This window comes from Sander vitreus, chromosome 7, assembly GCF_031162955.1.
Source record: "Sander vitreus isolate 19-12246 chromosome 7, sanVit1, whole genome shotgun sequence".
NCBI lineage: Eukaryota > Metazoa > Chordata > Actinopteri > Perciformes > Percidae > Sander > Sander vitreus.
Window position 1 is genome coordinate 29495000 of NC_135861.1, and position 17287 is coordinate 29512286.

Genomic DNA, 17287 nt, shown 5'->3' on the forward strand with positions numbered 1-17287 from the left:
TTGTCTCTTATAGTTTTTTTTTTTTATTATCCTACATGTCATGAAAGCATAAACCAGTAAACAAAATGCTTTTACATAATGTGAACATGTGGCTATTTGTTAAGTTTCATTTGGGATGGCCCAATCGACTACATAAAGACATTATTCCCGTTCATATTACTGTTGTGTAGGTCATTCCCCGGAGTTTACAGTGAAGTATGAAGAGTTGCAGGTGTCATAGTTATTTCTGACACTTTGTGGATTGTGTGAATCTCTAATGAGCTAAAAGAAATGGTTACCGGAATAAAATAAACTTTTTTTAATTAGCATTATTAGGATCATTTGTTGTGTTTTCTTTTGTCTTGGTGTGTCTAGTACATAACAATGTGGTTTTATAGCGTGTCTTTAGTCATGCAGTGGTGGAATGTAACAAAGTACTTTTACTCATGTACTGTATTGAAGTACATATTTGAGGTACTTGAACTTTAGCTGCATTTTTTTTCTCATTTTATACTGTACTTTATATACTTCTAATCCGTTACATTTTGGAAGCCAATATTGTACTTTTTACTGCACTGCATGTATTTGACAACATTAGTTACTTTACAGATTCAGATAATTCATTCAAAATCAAAATCACTATACATTCTGATTTATTATAAAGGATTAAGCCATCAGCAGTATATAAAGTAGTTCAAATCAGCTCCACCTTTACAAGCTGCAACATTAGTGATACAGTACACTAAATTGCACATTGATGCATCAATAATTATAATTAAGTGATATATGATTCTGAAATGGGCCATTCTGCACAGTCAGTACTTTAAGTGTACTACACCTTGAGGAAGGCTCAAGCCGACACTCATTGGTGTATTTTTAATGTCTTGCCCTATTTATTAAAGGCCTTTTATCACTTTTTGTAACCAACCTTGAGTGCCTGGACTTGATTTTAATGACTTTTTTTGGTCATAATTCTTCTTCCTTTTTGTGCAGTACTTTAAGTGTGTTTTGATGCTGATACTTAGCCAGTACTTTTAATACCAGACTACTTTTACGTGTAACGGCGTATTTCTACTCAGTGGTATTGCTACTTTTACTTAAGCATGCGATATGATTTCCACTGGCAGTGCAAGAAGTCCAATGATGAGGTACTTTGTGTATTGGAGTATTTACATTTTACATTTCTATTCCATTTTAGAGGGAAATATTGTACTTTGTACTCCACTACATTTATTTGTCAGCTAAAGTTACCAGTTACCTTACAAAAAAAGATTTTACATTTAAAGAAATATACAATAAAGATGAAAGCTCAAAGAGAGCAAATTAACTAATATTTAACAAAACAAATAATTGTATGCAAAGTATTTGCATCAAAAATAGACTTAAAGTACTCATTATGCTGAATGGCTTATTACAGGATATTACAAATATGCCAAAATTGTACTTCATCACAGTACTTGAGTAAAAGTACTTAGTTACTTTTTACCACTGTTGACAGTAGTTGTTTCCCAGCATGCTGTCTGCGCCTTCACAGTGCAGTATGACTCATCCAGACTGTAGGGGGCGCCTGCAGCGCACTCTTGTTGACATACGTCACCAACATGCGACGGCCTGTCAGAAGGGTAATCATTTCTAAGATTTACAGTCCGTGGACGAGCACCACACTGCTTTAAAACAAAGAGCAGGTTCGTCACCTACCAACGTCTTTTAAATGGGTAAGTCATAATCATGAGACTAACGAGACGAAAACGTTCAAACGAGAACGATTTTTGTTACGAATAAATCTGTAAAATGTGTCTGATTTAGTGAACAGAGTTGACATAATGTGTCTGGAAAACTGGCTAAGCTCAGTTAGCTTCTTGTTGGAATAAACCAAAATATATCAAATGTAAATTCAGAGTGTAAAATGTGTTGAAACCCTAGTTGTTTATACAGTCTATGGTCAAAACAAAGCGATGTAACACAAGGGTTTTTTGGAAACATATCTTTGTATGTATTGGCGGGACAGATATCAGATTACCCACAGCTAAAGTTTTCACGAGCTCACGTTTTATTAAGCACTTTAAAGTATTTATAAAAACAATCTAAAATACATATACATCCGGTGCAAATGCCCCAGCTGTCTGTGTTTGGAAGTCAGTTTTTTTTCTGACTATTTCACTGTAAATCAATACATTAATTACTATTTCAAGTACTTGACTAATAATTGAAGACAGCAACCAAAGTAGCAAATATCCAGCATGTGTTTCCATAGACAAAATGATGTGTTGAAATTAAAGGGTTAGTCCATGACTACACAAGATGTCAGACTTAGTTTGCGGTCTTTAACGTTATTAATTAAAGCTGAGTGACTTAATAGTTCTTCTAATTGTCTCCAGAAACAGCTCTGTTTTGAAAACACTTGGTGATATTGTTACGCGATTGTAATATTATTTCATGTCATTGTAAACCGGAATGTCTTGGGTTTTGGGATTGTTGTTCAGACAAAACAAGCAATTTTAAAAACTTCATATTGAGCTGTGGGAAATTCAGACAGTTTATAGACAATAAAACAGATCGATTAATAATGAAAATGTTTAGTTGCAGCCCTAGTGACAGTTAACGGAACGTACTGTATGTTCTTTGGCCTTGACTGCACATTCAAGTATTGGACAGAAAGTAAACGTTGCCTGACTGTTAAGGTACCACACGTATTCCTCTTCTGTTGTGCCTGACTGTCTTCTCTGCTCCTGCAGTTGGACTGTAGCGCACCAGGAGTGGCAGCAGGGATGAGGATCCGGCTGCAGGGTCCCGGCCATGCTGCCAGCCTTCTCACTGAGCTCAACCGCTGCCGGCAATCACGCCAGTACTGTGATGTGTTCCTGCAAGTTGGCAACCGCACCTTCGCAGCCCACCGTGCAGTGCTGGCGTGCGCCGGGACGTACTTCCGTAACCTGTTCGCCCGGGCTCCAGCCTCGTCCACCGCGGCCTTCTCTTTGGAGTTTATCTCCCCGGCCAACTTCGAGAAGGTGCTGACGTTCGTCTACACGGGGGACATCTTGACTGACCTCATAGATGTCGGGGTGCTGTACGAGCTGGCTGAGAGGCTGGGCGTTAGTGAACTGGTGAGGGCCTGTCACGTTACCTTCCCGGACCTGCAGGCTTCTGGGTCTGCAAACTGTAAAGCCGGTAGTCCTGAAGACCACTCCCTGGACTCTAGCATGGTCGCTGCTGCTGCTGCTGCTGTGTCCACAGTGGCTGCCGCTGGTGCAGCTTCTGCGTCGTCTGTGTGTTCCTCTGCCGCCTCCTGCTCGTCTCTGTCTTCATCTGCTGCCCCGACCCCTGCTGCCGCTCCCTCGCCCGTCTTCCAAGCCAGAACGGCCAGCGCCGGCTGCGAAGCTCACGCCGGGGCTCTGTCTCTGGAGCTGAAGGCAGAAGACATGCAGTCTCATATCGGCTACGGGCAGATGGCTGCAGATCAACCACTACCAGGAGGTCCGATTGATGGCGTGCTGCCTCCGGGGCCTGTGCTCCAGCTGAAGATTGAGCAGGGCCTGGAGGAGGAGGAGGAGGCAGAGGGCAGCCGTGAGGACGGAGACACAGATGGACGAGTGATTTCTGAGAGCACAGGAAGCTCTCTGCCTCAGAGCATCGACGCCGCACCGCCCGACTCCTGCTCCTTCACCGACTCGTTGGCTCCGCTCGGGGATCAGGCCTGCGACCCACCGTCGTCCTCGGAGGAGCCTGGAGGCGGCCTGCAGGTGGGATCAGTGGAGGGCGGCGTGGTGGACGTCCGGAGGGACGGCAGGCTGATGTTTGGAGAGGTGGAGGAGGGCGAGAACGAGGAGGAGAGGGAGGCTCTGAGAAGGAATGGAGCCACGGAGGGAGCCGAGGAGGAGGAGCAGTGGAGACAGCTGGCAGGGGAGATCATCGAGCTGAGCGACGACGAGACCTTCATGGACGAGGGAGACGAGGAGGACGATGAAGACGATCTTGTGTATGTGGAGAATGGAGAGGGGGGGAACTCAAGCAGCCAGGTAATGATTGCATTTCAGTGAACATGAGTCAACATTGGGCTGGGCGATATGGAGAAAATCAGCACTATATTCTTGAATAAATACCTCACTTTCAATATACGACGATATTGTAGGGTTGACAATTGGTGCTTTCACAAAATATCTTTACAAATAATCATCAGTAATTGGGTTATAATGAGGAAGTGGATAAAGGCAAATAATAGAACAGTCTGGTAAGTTCACAAAATGACATCACTTTACTGTAATGTATCCTTTAAAACCAGGAAAAGACTAAACTTAAACTATCACAATATCTAAAATCTAAGATGATATCTAGTCTCATATCACGATATGATATGGATATATTGCCCAGCCCCAAGTCAACACAACAGAAACAGTGCTTCTCACTCCTCCAGGTGACGGGGAACATGCTGTCATGTAAAGCCTGCGCAGTGCCTCTCCCAGCGGACCCCGCCGCCATCAGGAGACACGCTGAGACCCACCTGACGGAGCTGGGGCACTGCAGAGTGTGTGGGGCCTCGTTCCCGGACCGCCCCGCCGCTGTCGCCCACTCCCTCTCCCATGTGGGGGTGCAGCTATTCACCTGCGACATGTGTCACTTGCAGTTCTGCAGCCAAAACAAACTGCTGCGCCACCACCGCCAGACAGCTTCCACTTACGCCATACCACAGGTGGCGCTGACCAACAGCAGCCAGGGACTGGAGCTGCAGTGTGCAGTGTGCACCAAGACCCTCAGCAAGGACTTCCAGGTTAGTGGACATTTAGTCTGGCTCGATGGAAGTGCACGTCCAGGATAAAGTCTGACATCCATGCGTCTGATGTCAGGCCTTGTCCTTCGCCTTCCGCTCTCTGTGTGTTGTCGTTCTCAAACTCTGTTCGCTTCGGGAAACAACAACTGACTTCGAGCTAGCGAGCTACACGCTGAAAATGTCAAGGTTTGAAGAAAGTGTGGACGGTGCAACATGGCAGGCCTGCTTGGTTCTTTCGGGGAATGATTGTAAAGATTTAAAAAGAATATGTTTACGGCATTTCCTCTCTAAGTGGGACATTTTGGGACCGATTGGTGGGACTGTTGTGGACGAAGTACACACGGAGATACACTGGTAAGGAGGTTTAACCACGTATCCAGCTAATATAAATAGCTCACGTTACTGTGTTGTTCCTTCCCGAGACTATATAGCAGAACCACCGTCGCTGCGTCCGGAGCTTAGTGCCGCCCAGGACGATTGTGATTGGTTTAAAGAAATGCAAACAACCCAGAGCGTATTTTTTTTTTTCTCCTATCCCAGAATGCATCTGTGGTGTAGCCAGACCTTACTCCACAGTGCTGTGGAGAGAGGTCTGGCAATGCGAGACAAGCGGACATTCAACAATTTTTTTTGGGTGTAGGGTATGCCAGTTTCTAGCTGCAAAAAAAAACAAAAAAAAAAACAGTTACAAAGTCAATCAAGATAGAAAACATTTAGTCTAATAAAACTGAATAAAATCAGACCATTAAAAGTACAGCGAATGATCTGAGGTTAGACTCATTCATAAAACAAACGTTTTTGTAGCTTTCAGGTGATTCTTTACTCTTGGAATAATATAAGAAACCGCAATTGAAGTGGAAATCTAACTTAAATGAAACCTACAGTATGTTGAGGCGTTTGTGTAATAAGTAAAAGAAACCTGATTTCACAACGAGACGTCGGACAGTAACACGGAGAGAAAGTAAGAATACGGAATTACTCTTTAACCACCTGCTTCATGCTGTCCTCACATTTATTTTGTGTGTTTTTCTTTTTTTTTTTTTTACCTCCTTCCCAGACGGTCAAAGACCACCTGCTGAGCCACGTGTGTCCCCAGAGCCTGAGCTGTGGCGTGTGCCATCTCCCCCAGCTCTCCTTGTGCTCCCTGCTGTGGCACGCCCTCGCCCACCTCTCGCTGCCCGTCTTCACCTGCCCACACTGCGCCCGCTGCTTCGTGGAGCGCTCCATGCTGGACAGACATATGATCGCCCACGCCGAGGAGGCGGCAGCTAAGGAGAGGGAGCGCTCGGCGCTGAGGGCGTACAGGGTCCGGGCGGACGGAGGCGCAATGACGGGAGCGGAGGAGTTGCATTGCTTCCTGTGCCCACAGACTTTCCGCTCCACCTCTGCCTTTCAGTACCACCTCAGCCTGCACACTAGCGAGTCCCTGGCGGGGGTTGGAGGCGCCGGGGGCCAGGGCTGGCTGGGCAAACGTAAAGCCGAGTCTCTGGAGTGCCCTCTGTCCACATCGTCTCAACGGGAGGTCGGTGGCCTCGTTAAAATGAGCAACCTGGGCATGGGGCTGGGAATGAGTTTCGGCATGCCGGATAAGTTTTATCCAGGGTCAATGCACAGCGTGCCCTCTGGGACGATGAGCAACGGGAGTTCAGGGCAGGACGGGGGAGTCGGGGCGGCGGGCGTCCGCGAGAAATGGTACCGGTGTCGCTACTGCGGCAAACGCTTCGCCCACTCGGGGGAGTTCACCTACCACCTCCGCATTCACACCGGCGAGAAACCCTACCAGTGCAAGGTCTGCCAGCGCTTCTTCAGGGGCCGCTCCACCATGATCTGCCACCTGAAGACGCACGCCGGCGCCCTCATGTACCGCTGCACCGTCTGCGGCCTTTTCTTCTCCACGCTGAAGCTGGTGTCGTCACACATGGAGCTCCACAAGGACCACCTGCCCCCGGACTTCAACATCGAGCAGACCTTCATGTACAACGATCACTCTAAAGAACCGCTGCCCGCTGTGGACACCTGATGTCCCCGCCTGTCTTCTCTCCTACACCTCCTCTGTGTCTGGTTGTCGTGGACCACATACTGCATATACCGGTAGTCGAATACGGCAGAAACTAACGATTCTTTTCATTGTCGTGTTTCTTTTAAATTGCTGTAAAATGTCAAAACATTTTAAAAAACGGTTGTCACAATTGCTCTTAAGTTAAAGAGCCCCTAATATACTTCTTTTTCAGCGTCATATTTGTACTCTTGGGGTCTACTAAAATAGGTTTACATGCTTCGATTAAAAAAAACATAGAATGTTGAGATTTGCGATGACTAATATAATGACTAAGTGGGTAAAGGCAAATAATAGAACAGCTAGAACAGTCAGCTTAGTTCAGAAAAGTACATCACTTTACTGTAATGCAGCCTAGGGCTGGGCGATATGGAGAAAATCAAATATCACAATATTTTTGACCAAATACCTCGATATCGATACCGCAACAATATTGTAGTGTTGACTATTGGTGCTTTCACAAAATATTTACACATAATATAATATATAAATAGATAAATAATCATCAGTAATGTGGATATAATGACTAAGTGGGTAAAGGGAAATAATAGAACCGTTACAACAGTCTGGTAAGTTCCGAAAATGACATAAATTTACTGTAAAGCCTTTTAAAACCAGGAAAAGACAACACTCATATTACAATATGACGATATCCAAAATCTAAGGGATATCTAGTCTCATATCATGATATCGATTTATATTAATATTTTGCCCAGCCCTACGTTACGGTGACATCTTCAAATAGCTTGTTTTATCCCACCAACAGTCCAAAGATATTCCGTTAATACCGATTATATAAAAAAAGAGAGAAGCAGCAAATCCTCACGTTTTAGAAGCTTGCAACGACTAATCGACTAATGGCATCAGCTCTATAATAGACTTAGACTTTTAGAATGTAGTGGACGTATTATCTGTCAGATGCCGTTTACTGAGTCAACCTGTTTTGGAGGGTTTGGTCTCCTTGAACTAAGATGAAAAGAAGCCACTCGGTGGCAGTGTATCCTGTCGTGTGTCAGTGCAAGAAGGGAAGCTGCCGGATCGTTGACCGACACGCAGCGCCCCGCTTGTATTCATCTACTCCAAACAAGTCTGTATCTTTATAAAATACCAGGATAGGTTTTTAATGTCAGTGGTTGATAATCACACTGTTATCAAGGTAGCATAGAAATTATTTTCCTATATTTATCACTGTTTTCAGACTTTTTAATTGTCTTTTTTTTCCTTCAATCCACAGGTACAACATGACACATCAAAGAGTGCATGTTATTTGCCATTGAAACATAAAAGGTGTTTTTACTTCACATTTCAGTGTGATATTTGTGTCTTACCTCATATTTATGATGAAAGTGTAACTAAATATTTTTTATGCCTTTATACATTATCTGTTTCTATGTTGGCCTTTTTGTTTTTTTTTTTTTTTTTTTTTTCTATATTTTTTTTTGAAAAAAAAATCGAATAAATGCCTCTAGGAAAACTGTTATCACCCCGAAAAGATGAATCTGTTTACGATGACCTTTTTAACGTGTGCGGAACCACAAAACCCATCCATCATCAGGATTTCAGTGATGAAGTTGCAGAAACCTGCGTAGCATTGTGAACCTCCTGCTTCCAGGGGCTTGTGACCTTTGCTCCCTTCTCTTTTTTTTTTAAAGCCCCGGTCTCTTCCTGCTATTGTGCCATCTGCAGACTGACACCCCTTTTTCCTTTTTTTTTTGGCCTTGTTATCATTTAAACTGTTGAACGCGACACATTCCAGATGGAGACAGAAAGGGAAGTACATGTAATGAAGACTGCGAGAAGGGAGATAGCTAATGTGCAAGAACAGCAAAACGTCTCGGTAAAATAAACACATTAAGCTTCCATTAAGCATGCCCCCAAGCTTACCCGTTGCTCTACTTTTGCCTTTACGATAACAAAAGTACAAACGCGGGGCGCCTGGGTAGCTCACCTGGTGGAGCGTGTGCGGAGGCTCAGCCCTCGCCGCAGCCATCACAGGTTCGACTCTGACCTGCGGCCCTTTGCTGCATGTCATTCTCTCTCTCTCTCTCTCTCTCTCTCTCTCAAAGAAATAATCTTAAAACAAAGTACAAACACAATTTCTGCAACTTAAATTGATACAAATAGTGTTTGATGGCGTTTTATTGCATTTCAACCATGTTACAGCACATGTAGACTACAGCAGCATCTAGGAACAGATAAATAAGCATTTAGTAATTAGGATTTATCTGTTACATTTGTAATGAAATAAAATATTTTTTTACATTTGCAAGATGTTTATGTGACTATGAGGATTGGTCTTATCTGGCACTGGACGGACCTCACATTTGTTTACACACATTCCTGGTGTGGCACTTTTCTTCTCCTGTGCCATGACATCTTTAGAGGTTGCCATGAGTTCCTGTGGGAGCACATCAAACATTTCCTGCCTTTCTCTGTTTAAATCTGATCAGCTACATGATACAAAAAAAACCAAACAGGAAGTTGATTATGAGAGGAAAGTGTTTGTGAACCCCTCTGTTACGTAACAAACGGCACTATGACCATGAGTGAGATGATACGTTGTGCAATCTAAGCCTCTGGTATTCTGAAGCACCAAGACTGGATTCAGTTCTGTCTCGCTCTTGTCGCTCTCTCTTTTCTTATCTCAGTTTCTTTTTCGTTTTTTTTATGATCCAACATCAGACTGGCTGGTGCTGGCGTTACTTAACTTGCGTTGCTTCCCCGGGTCTCCCCCGCCTCCGTTGGGAGCGTGGGGCTGGGTCCCTGTTCCCACCTGCTCCACAGTTCCCTCTCTGGGAATGTACCTCACCACGGTGTTGATCAGGTTGCTGCGGAAGCTCTTGCTGAGGAAGTTGTAGAGGATGGGGTTGGCGACGCAGTGGAACAGAGTCAGACTCTGCACCACGCTGAATGAGAAGTAGAGGGCTTCCACTGTGTTGCAGCTGAGGAGGAAGGGTTCCAGGTCGTCTATGATCATCAGGAACATGACCAGGTGGTAGGGCAGCCAGCATATGACGAACACCAGCGAGTACACGTGCACCAGCCACACGTCCCGCCGGCCCTGCACGTCCGGTGCTGTCTGAACCGCCCGAGCGATCAGTACGTTACAGGTGATGATGACGGCAGCCGGGCCGACGAACTGGAATATCAAGCAAAGGAAAGTCACCGATACGAACCATTCGGTGTAGTTGTGCTCGGGCAGCATGTAGCAGCCCGGCTCGTCCCACTCTAGAAGATCCACGTGGACGTTCTCCATCAGAGCCAGGAACAAGGAGAGCGCCCACAGGCCTCCGCAGAGCACCCAGCGGCGCCGGCCCAGCACAGGGAAGAAGGCGGGAAACGAGGGCCGGGTCAGGGACAGATAGCGCTCCAGGGTCATGAAGGCCAGGAAGAAGGAGCTGCTGTAGAAGTTGACCACGTAGACGAGGTTGGTGACCTTGCAGAGGAAGCGCCCCCACAGCCAGACCTTGTCCATGGTTACCTCCATCATGAAGAAGGGCAGGATCACAATCACCATGAGGTCCGACAGGCTAACGTTAATGATGCAGAAGAGAACCCCGTTAGCCGAGTGGCGCCGGCGCCAGTTGACCCAGATGACCAACGCGTTCTCCAACAGGCCTACGATGAAGATGAAAAGGTAAACGAGGAAGAGGGCCATGCGCCGGTAGTCTCTCACAGAGTCCAGGTCCAGGGTGCACTCGTAGATGAACCACGGGGTGCCATTGAAGTAGTCCAGTGAGTGGTTGTGCTCGTGAGTGCTCATGGTCTGGAGTGAAAAGTAGAGGGAAAGTGTTTCATATCTGGACAGAATTGAGATTTACTTTGGGGTTAATCTGATTATGTTTTCAGACGTTACACAACACACAAGCACAGGAGGAGGAGGAGGGTGGCGGGGTGAAATGTTTCTCAGAAGATTTTCTGAGGTGGGTACTAAAACCACAACAGATTGTTAGAAAGCCATTTCACAACCAGCAACATGCAGTTCAGATGGTATAAACTCCACCGATTAAGCCTTCCTATAACATCGTTTGACTCACATGGACAGTATTTTTTTTTTATTTTTTTTTTTTACTACATTTTTCTTCCTTGTCAAAACATGTCGCCTACGTTATCCACAATTCAACTCGACCGCCGACAGTTTGGTATGAGATGCGAGTGTGTAATGCTAGTAGCGGCTGATGTAGCCTGAATCGGAGATGAGCAGCGGGCTACAGAGGTCCGTATGCACACTTCTTTTGAACTCCACACCTCACAGTACATCCTAACACCTGTAAACATACTTTGATGTGTAAAATCGGCGGAGTTCCTTTCGTATAGAAATTTAGATCGGAAACAGATTTGTTACATCTCCAGAAATATAGATTTGGACTTTATACCGTACCTTTGGTATTGATGAAGAGTGTTGTGGAGATGAAGAGGGCAGGTCCCTCCTGAGGCCTCGCTGTCTTTCTGCGTGGAGCCTGCAGATGCCAGATCACTCCTTCCAGCTCCGATGTGGAGGGCTATCTGAGCAGTCACACAGCCAGGGGTTTCTACCCTACCATCTCTCATTAACACACACACACACACACACACACACACACACACACAGATCTAACAGGACATCCTCAGTCAGTAGTGGGGAGTGGTGTAGGACTCCAGGGACGCCCACACAGGGAATGGAAGTTAATTTCATTTCTAAAAAGAAAACTGTGTTCAGATTACTTTAGTTACTTTTCAAATTATGATTTTATCAAATTAGCCAGTATTCCACTCCTGCCTTCTTTCCTCTCCCATTAATCATCTCACGAGCCTTTTCATTTATGTTGTGACCCTTTGGAGGGGCTCGACCCTTAGCTTGTCAACCATGGGGGGATATGTGTCATGTGTTCACTCAGGGGCGTAGCACAAAATTCTGGGCCCTGTAGAAAGGCATTCTCTACGGGCCCCTACCCGCATCCACAGCTATTCGTTCTAGCATATTTTTTCTGGGTACTCAGGGCCCATTCCACCCCCAGTCCGACACCCTTGGGTTCACTCCTCGACGCAGCGGTCCCGGTTTTGACTCCGACCTGCGGCCCTTTGCTGCATGTTATTCCCCTTCGCTCTCTCCTTTCATGCATTCAGCTGTCCTATAAAAACAATGCCCTAAAATAAAAAAATATAAAAAAAAATAAAAACCTATGCATGGACTCGCACCACCTTCTTTATCTGAGCTTATTACACCATTTACACCGGCGCACTCTCTCCGCATACCTTGACGCTGGTCTCCTGGTCATTCCTCTAGTAAACTCATCTCATCTGTGGAATGGCCTTCCACTACATGTTAAAGAAGCTCACTCAGTTGACATTTTTAAATCTAGATTGAAAATCCACCCCTCTACTCATTGTACTACAGCCAACCATAAAACACCATCCTTTCTGCATCCTTCACGAACATACCCTTCTCACTTCTTCTCTTATGTTGCTGCTTTTCGATTGTTTATTGATTATTACTGCTTTAATGCTGTTCACTTGTTTTGCTGCCGTCTGTTATTTCTGTGTTCCTTTAAGTGCCCTAAGACCATGTTTTATGACAATTTTACACTTTAAAATAAATCTGATAGATTGATTATATTGCCGTATGGTTTGGAGGATTTGTTGTTGGATCCACATGACGTTCAGCACGAGTACTGGCTCCCAGTTCATTCGGATTTCTGTTTTCGGGTTATAAAATAAATCAGACTTGGGTTTTTTTCAGGTCAGTAAATTGGTTACTATGGATCTTAATTCACGTTATTATAATTTTTTTTGGATTGCATGAACATTCTGAAGGTGAGTTTCCTCAGTGCATGATCCACATTGCATGATCCTGTGTGCATACATAAAGACTGGTAGGAATGGTGCAGAAACAGTAAAAACAGGCACCACGTAACAAACATAACACGCATAACACACATAACAGAACAATGCCAGGAAACCACGCCCCCCCCCCCCCATCCCTCCTGTGCTGTGGGGGTACGGTAAGTGAAGGGCAGAGTATAGAGGAGGTGGGAAGCCTGGGGGGGGCTTCACTAAGGACAGGGGGCTCCTCACTCACTCTGTGTTTGGAGTTTTAAGCCCCCAACGTCGTCTTCCAGGCAGCGCTGCATGGAAGGCACTAGGGTTAGGCAAGGGTTAGGGTTAGAGTTAAGGTTAGGGTTACGTGCCTCAAGGTCGACGGTCGCAGCGCTGCCTTGAAGACGACGGTGGGGTTTAAAACACCATCGAGCCACTCAATCACACACACAAAATGCCAAGACTCTTTTAAAGTGAGCTGCAGTTTATATAAATGTAAAACCGCTCTATGCCTGAGTTCAGGCACTCTGCAGTTTAGGGTTGAACTTTTTCCATGTCCATGTCTAAATTGCACAAGGAACAAGTGCAAAGTTGTCATCTCCTCTAATGAAGTGATGACTTTGAGCCAACCGAGCCCAGATGTGTCCTCCTCATGACTGAGGTCAGCGTCATACGGAGAAAGCGTTTGTGTTGGCTGTGAGCTCCACTGATTAATGGGATGTGATCCCCTGGACGGGGTGTTCCTACACTGCCTCTTCAGATCGTCAGCAGTTTGTAGCTCGCTGACCTCCTTCTGTCTCGCTGCTCATCCTGCCTCCGTCCCATTGTCTAAATCCATTCAGTTTCTGGTGAAACAAGACGGAACCAGTCAGCAAATTCTGTCTCCTCTGATGAAACCGGAAGGAACCACTCAGCAAAAAAACACATCTTCTGGAAAGAACGTGACAAAAAGCAGTCCCTGACCCCTCAGCATGAGGATTAAAACAACTATAAAGGTTTCCTGATATTCTGGCCTGCAAAATACCACTTAGCTACCAGTAGACTACCCCTGACAATACCATTTACTGTAAGTACACACACACACCCACAATGACAATGCTATGCTGATGTTTTCGCAGGTACGTTTATCATGTTCACATCTTAGTTTAGCACGATAGCACGCTAACATTCACTAATTAGTACTAAAACACAAAGTACAGCTGAGGCTGATGGGAAGGTCATTAGTTTTGCACGTACGTATTTAGTAGAAATATGAAGTATTGGACAACTGATATGACATATTTTGACTTGATGATAGCGCTAGAGGAAAACTTAAAGCGCCCATATTATGCTCATTTTCAGGTTCATAACTGTAATTTGAGATTGTATCAGAATAGGTTTACATGGTTTAATTTTCAAAAAACACCATATTTTTGTTGTACTGCACATTGCTGCATTTCCTCTTTTTACACTGTGTGTTCAGGTCTCAGTTTTAGCTACAGAGTGAGACCTCTCAACTTCTGTACCATCTTTGTTGGGAGTCGCACATGCGCAGTAGCTAGGTAAGGACTACATGAGCTAGCTAGCTGTTTCTGCAACTTCGGCCTGTACAAGGCAGGATTAGCCGGGAGACTTCTTCTAAACGAGGGCACACTTCCAACTTTGTGTGGAATACCTGCAGAACAGGGACATGGAAATAGCTCTAGGGTGAATTTGTGTGTGTTGTAGCAGTGTTTTGCCATTGAGAACGAGCTAGCATGCTAACGGTTAGCCCCCCAGGCCACTCATCTCGGCTAATTATGTAGAAAGCTGTGATTGAGATTGAGATTTTGAACAGCTCACCCGGAGACTGAAGGCAGGACACATTCAGAAACCGTATCTCACTCATAACAGCATGGATGGTTTTTTTCAAAGTTTGTATGCGTGTGGAAGCACCAGAGACACAAAAGAACACCCCGAATCCCAGAAAAAGTGATTTTTTTCATAATATGGGCACTTTAAAGGATCACCAAAGTTAAAACAATTCCCTCTGAGGGGAACATGAATGTGTGTGTACCACATTCCACGGCAACCCCGGTTCAAGGAGTAAAAACTCCTTTGTACCATGTGCAATAACTCGGCTTAATTTGCACATGTAATGTAAACATTTTTAGAGATTGCGCCTGTGGTGTAAAATTGTGTTGTATACGTTACGTACATGAAACATTTTTGTAGTTCATGTCTTTGTATTGTTGTCTTTTGTTAATGTTTGAATATGTTTTTTTCTTTTTGCACTTCCCATTTGGGATAACCGTGACTGAAGTGAACTGAAACAATCAGCCCGCTGACGGCGCTAGAGGAAAAGTCAGAAGATCACATAAGTCAGTAGGATTCATCATCTGGGGACCATGAATTTCTGTACAAAATTGCATGACAATTAATCTGATAGTTTGCGAGATATTTCTGTCTGAACCATTAGGCCGGCGACAGACTGGATGCGTCGCGTGAGCATGTCAGCTGCGTGGTGTGTCCGTTTTTATTTGCAGAAAACGCGTGCATGCTAGAAATAGAACCGACGCTTATATTTCACGCGACACACAAGCGTGTTGGAAGCATTTCCAGGCAAAATAGAATAGGAAAAGATGTTTATATATGTCATTTTAACACGAATACATATTAATAAATTACATGTTGATGTTTGAAAGCCTCTAGGTTTTGGCATAAATGCAGATATAAATGCAATAAAAAATTCAAATATTGCACCTGTCAATACGAACAAAATATTCTGTAGCCTATTTTGTCGTCTATACTGCCGACGTTGTCTTTGCTGTGATCAAATCAGTATATAGTTATGTTTAACATGAAGTATACTACTGCTTGAGTGCAGTAAACCAATGGGACACACATGTGTACAGACAAGGCTAGCAGCAGCAGACATGTTTCTGGTGTGTAAAGACAGAAAAATCCACGCAGCCGCCACGCAGCTGACACGCCACGCTCACTCCACGCGTCCAGTCTGTCGCCGGCCTTATGGCGGACGACGGTAAGATGTGCAACAGCAGGAAAAGACATCTCTTTGTTTGAAGGGCGGTAGAATCATCCCACACAGACTCTCACAGAAACCGGTTTCAAAAATAATGAGTCAAAACACTTTTCAGAAATTCTTTGTAAAATATATTTTGGTCCAAAAGCTGATTTGCAAAAATACAACATGTGCGATCATGGAGTAGATGAGGAGTCATACAGAGTGAACTGTATCTATGCTGCCTTGCCAGTGTCTAGGAATGCTGTATGACATCGATGTGTTAAGGCTAACTGCAGAAGCTACTGAAATGTAGTGTTATTGTCAACAATGTTTTACACAGTACACTGGTTATCATGGAATGCCATTACAATACACAGACAATAGTTCCTAGTCCTAGTGCTATATTTGTCTAAATCTCACCCTATCACAATGATTCGCATAGTGCACATTTGCCATTTTAATGGACAAAACGCTACACCACGTTCAAAAAAAAAAAAAATAAAATAAAAAAGAAAGTGTGTGTCCAGAATAATGATGGATGGGCTCATTTTCAGAAGTGTTTTGATGTCAAATTACATGTCGACACATGAAGGTAGTTCATTAAAAAGGCAGAACGGATCCTAAATGCAGGCCCAGTTCTGTGGGGAAAGGAAGCTAGGTAGCTAAGAGCTGCCCAACATGATTATAGACTAAATTGTTTCTAGTGCTCTCTATTTAAATACCACACATTTACCATTTCAATTGACAAAGCCGTTGCGTTTTAAATTTAGTAGAGACTCAAGTGTTTAATTTAACTGCTCTGTCAGGACAGAGTTAATTAAATTGTATGCAAAGTGCAGAAACCTGCTAGGATAAAGCTTTGATCCCACACATTTGGCACTCTAAACATTCAAATGGCCTGCTTCAATAGATAAATATTATTATGTCTCGAGTGTAGACTACCATTATGCTTTTAACACCCATTTCCATTAAACATGATTCTAGGACTAAAGGAATAGTTTCACGTTTTGAGAACTAGGTTTATTTGCTCTTTTTTTTTTTAACCGAGAGTTAGATCAGAGGAGCAACACCAATACAAGGCTACGGCCATTCGCCGGCTAGCTTAGCTTAGCATCAAGGACACACCCAATGTGTTTTTCACTGAATGTAACACAAACGTTTGTTTGTTTACAAGAAAACTTGTCAGGGCACCTTTTGAGGTGAAGCTATAGGAGGCACAGGAAACACCAGAAACAGCTAGCCTGGCTCTGTTCAAAGATAACAAAAGCTGACAAACAGCTTCTCTAAAGCTCACTAAAAACGACAAGTTGTGCACATAACCTCTCATAAGCTATTATAACAAAGTTGTAGTCTTTAGAGGCGCTGGCAGGAGGATATGTTCTACTTTTGAACAGAGCCAGGCTAGCCGTTTCCAGTCTTTATGCTAAGCTAAGCTAACGGTCGCCTGGTCCTCCTATAGTGTCACATTAAAAAGGTGCCTGGGGTTTCTTGTAAAAAAAACAAAAACGAGAACAAGTTATGTTTACATTCAGTGAAAAACACATTGGGCGTATCCTTGAGGTCTAACAAAGGTGTTGAATACATTTCCTTTCTCATAAAACATTTGCAAAGCTGAGATCTTAAGTCTTTTTAGTCCAGCATTGTTTACACCCATGTTCCCTTGCTAGCTTTCCTTCTTCTTCTTCACTGCTGGCACTTTGCTGCACAT

General features: G+C 44.3%; 2 protein-coding genes across 2 annotated transcripts; one reads left to right on the top strand and one right to left on the bottom strand.

Moving 5' to 3' along the window:
• Positions 1-1593: 1593 nt before the first annotated feature.
• On the top strand, positions 1594-9065 carry zbtb39 (zinc finger and BTB domain containing 39). Its single transcript, XM_078255877.1, has 4 exons — positions 1594-1694; positions 2715-3995; positions 4391-4744; positions 5802-9065. The coding sequence occupies exons 2-4, from the start codon at positions 2748-2750 to the stop codon at positions 6762-6764; spliced, it is 2565 nt and encodes an 854-aa protein (XP_078112003.1). The 5' UTR covers positions 1594-1694; positions 2715-2747; the 3' UTR covers positions 6765-9065.
• ackr5 (atypical chemokine receptor 5) lies at positions 8912-11351 on the bottom strand. The gene is made up of 2 exons (XM_078255878.1): positions 11182-11351; positions 8912-10566 (listed from the first exon to the last, which is right to left on the bottom strand). The coding sequence occupies exon 2, from the start codon at positions 10561-10563 to the stop codon at positions 9466-9468; it is 1098 nt and encodes a 365-aa protein (XP_078112004.1). The 5' UTR covers positions 10564-10566; positions 11182-11351; the 3' UTR covers positions 8912-9465.
• Positions 11352-17287: the final 5936 nt, after the last annotated feature.

Coding starts and splice junctions, on each gene's coding strand:
- zbtb39 (XM_078255877.1), top strand. CDS start 2,748: ATGAGGATCCGGCTGCAGGGTCCCGGCCATGCTGCCAGCCTTCTCACT. Junction 3,996..4,390: donor GGGGGAACTCAAGCAGCCAG/GTAATGATTGCA, acceptor TCACTCCTCCAG/GTGACGGGGAACATGCTGTC. Junction 4,745..5,801: donor CCCTCAGCAAGGACTTCCAG/GTTAGTGGACAT, acceptor CCTCCTTCCCAG/ACGGTCAAAGACCACCTGCT.
- ackr5 (XM_078255878.1), bottom strand. CDS start 10,563: ATGAGCACTCACGAGCACAACCACTCACTGGACTACTTCAATGGCACC.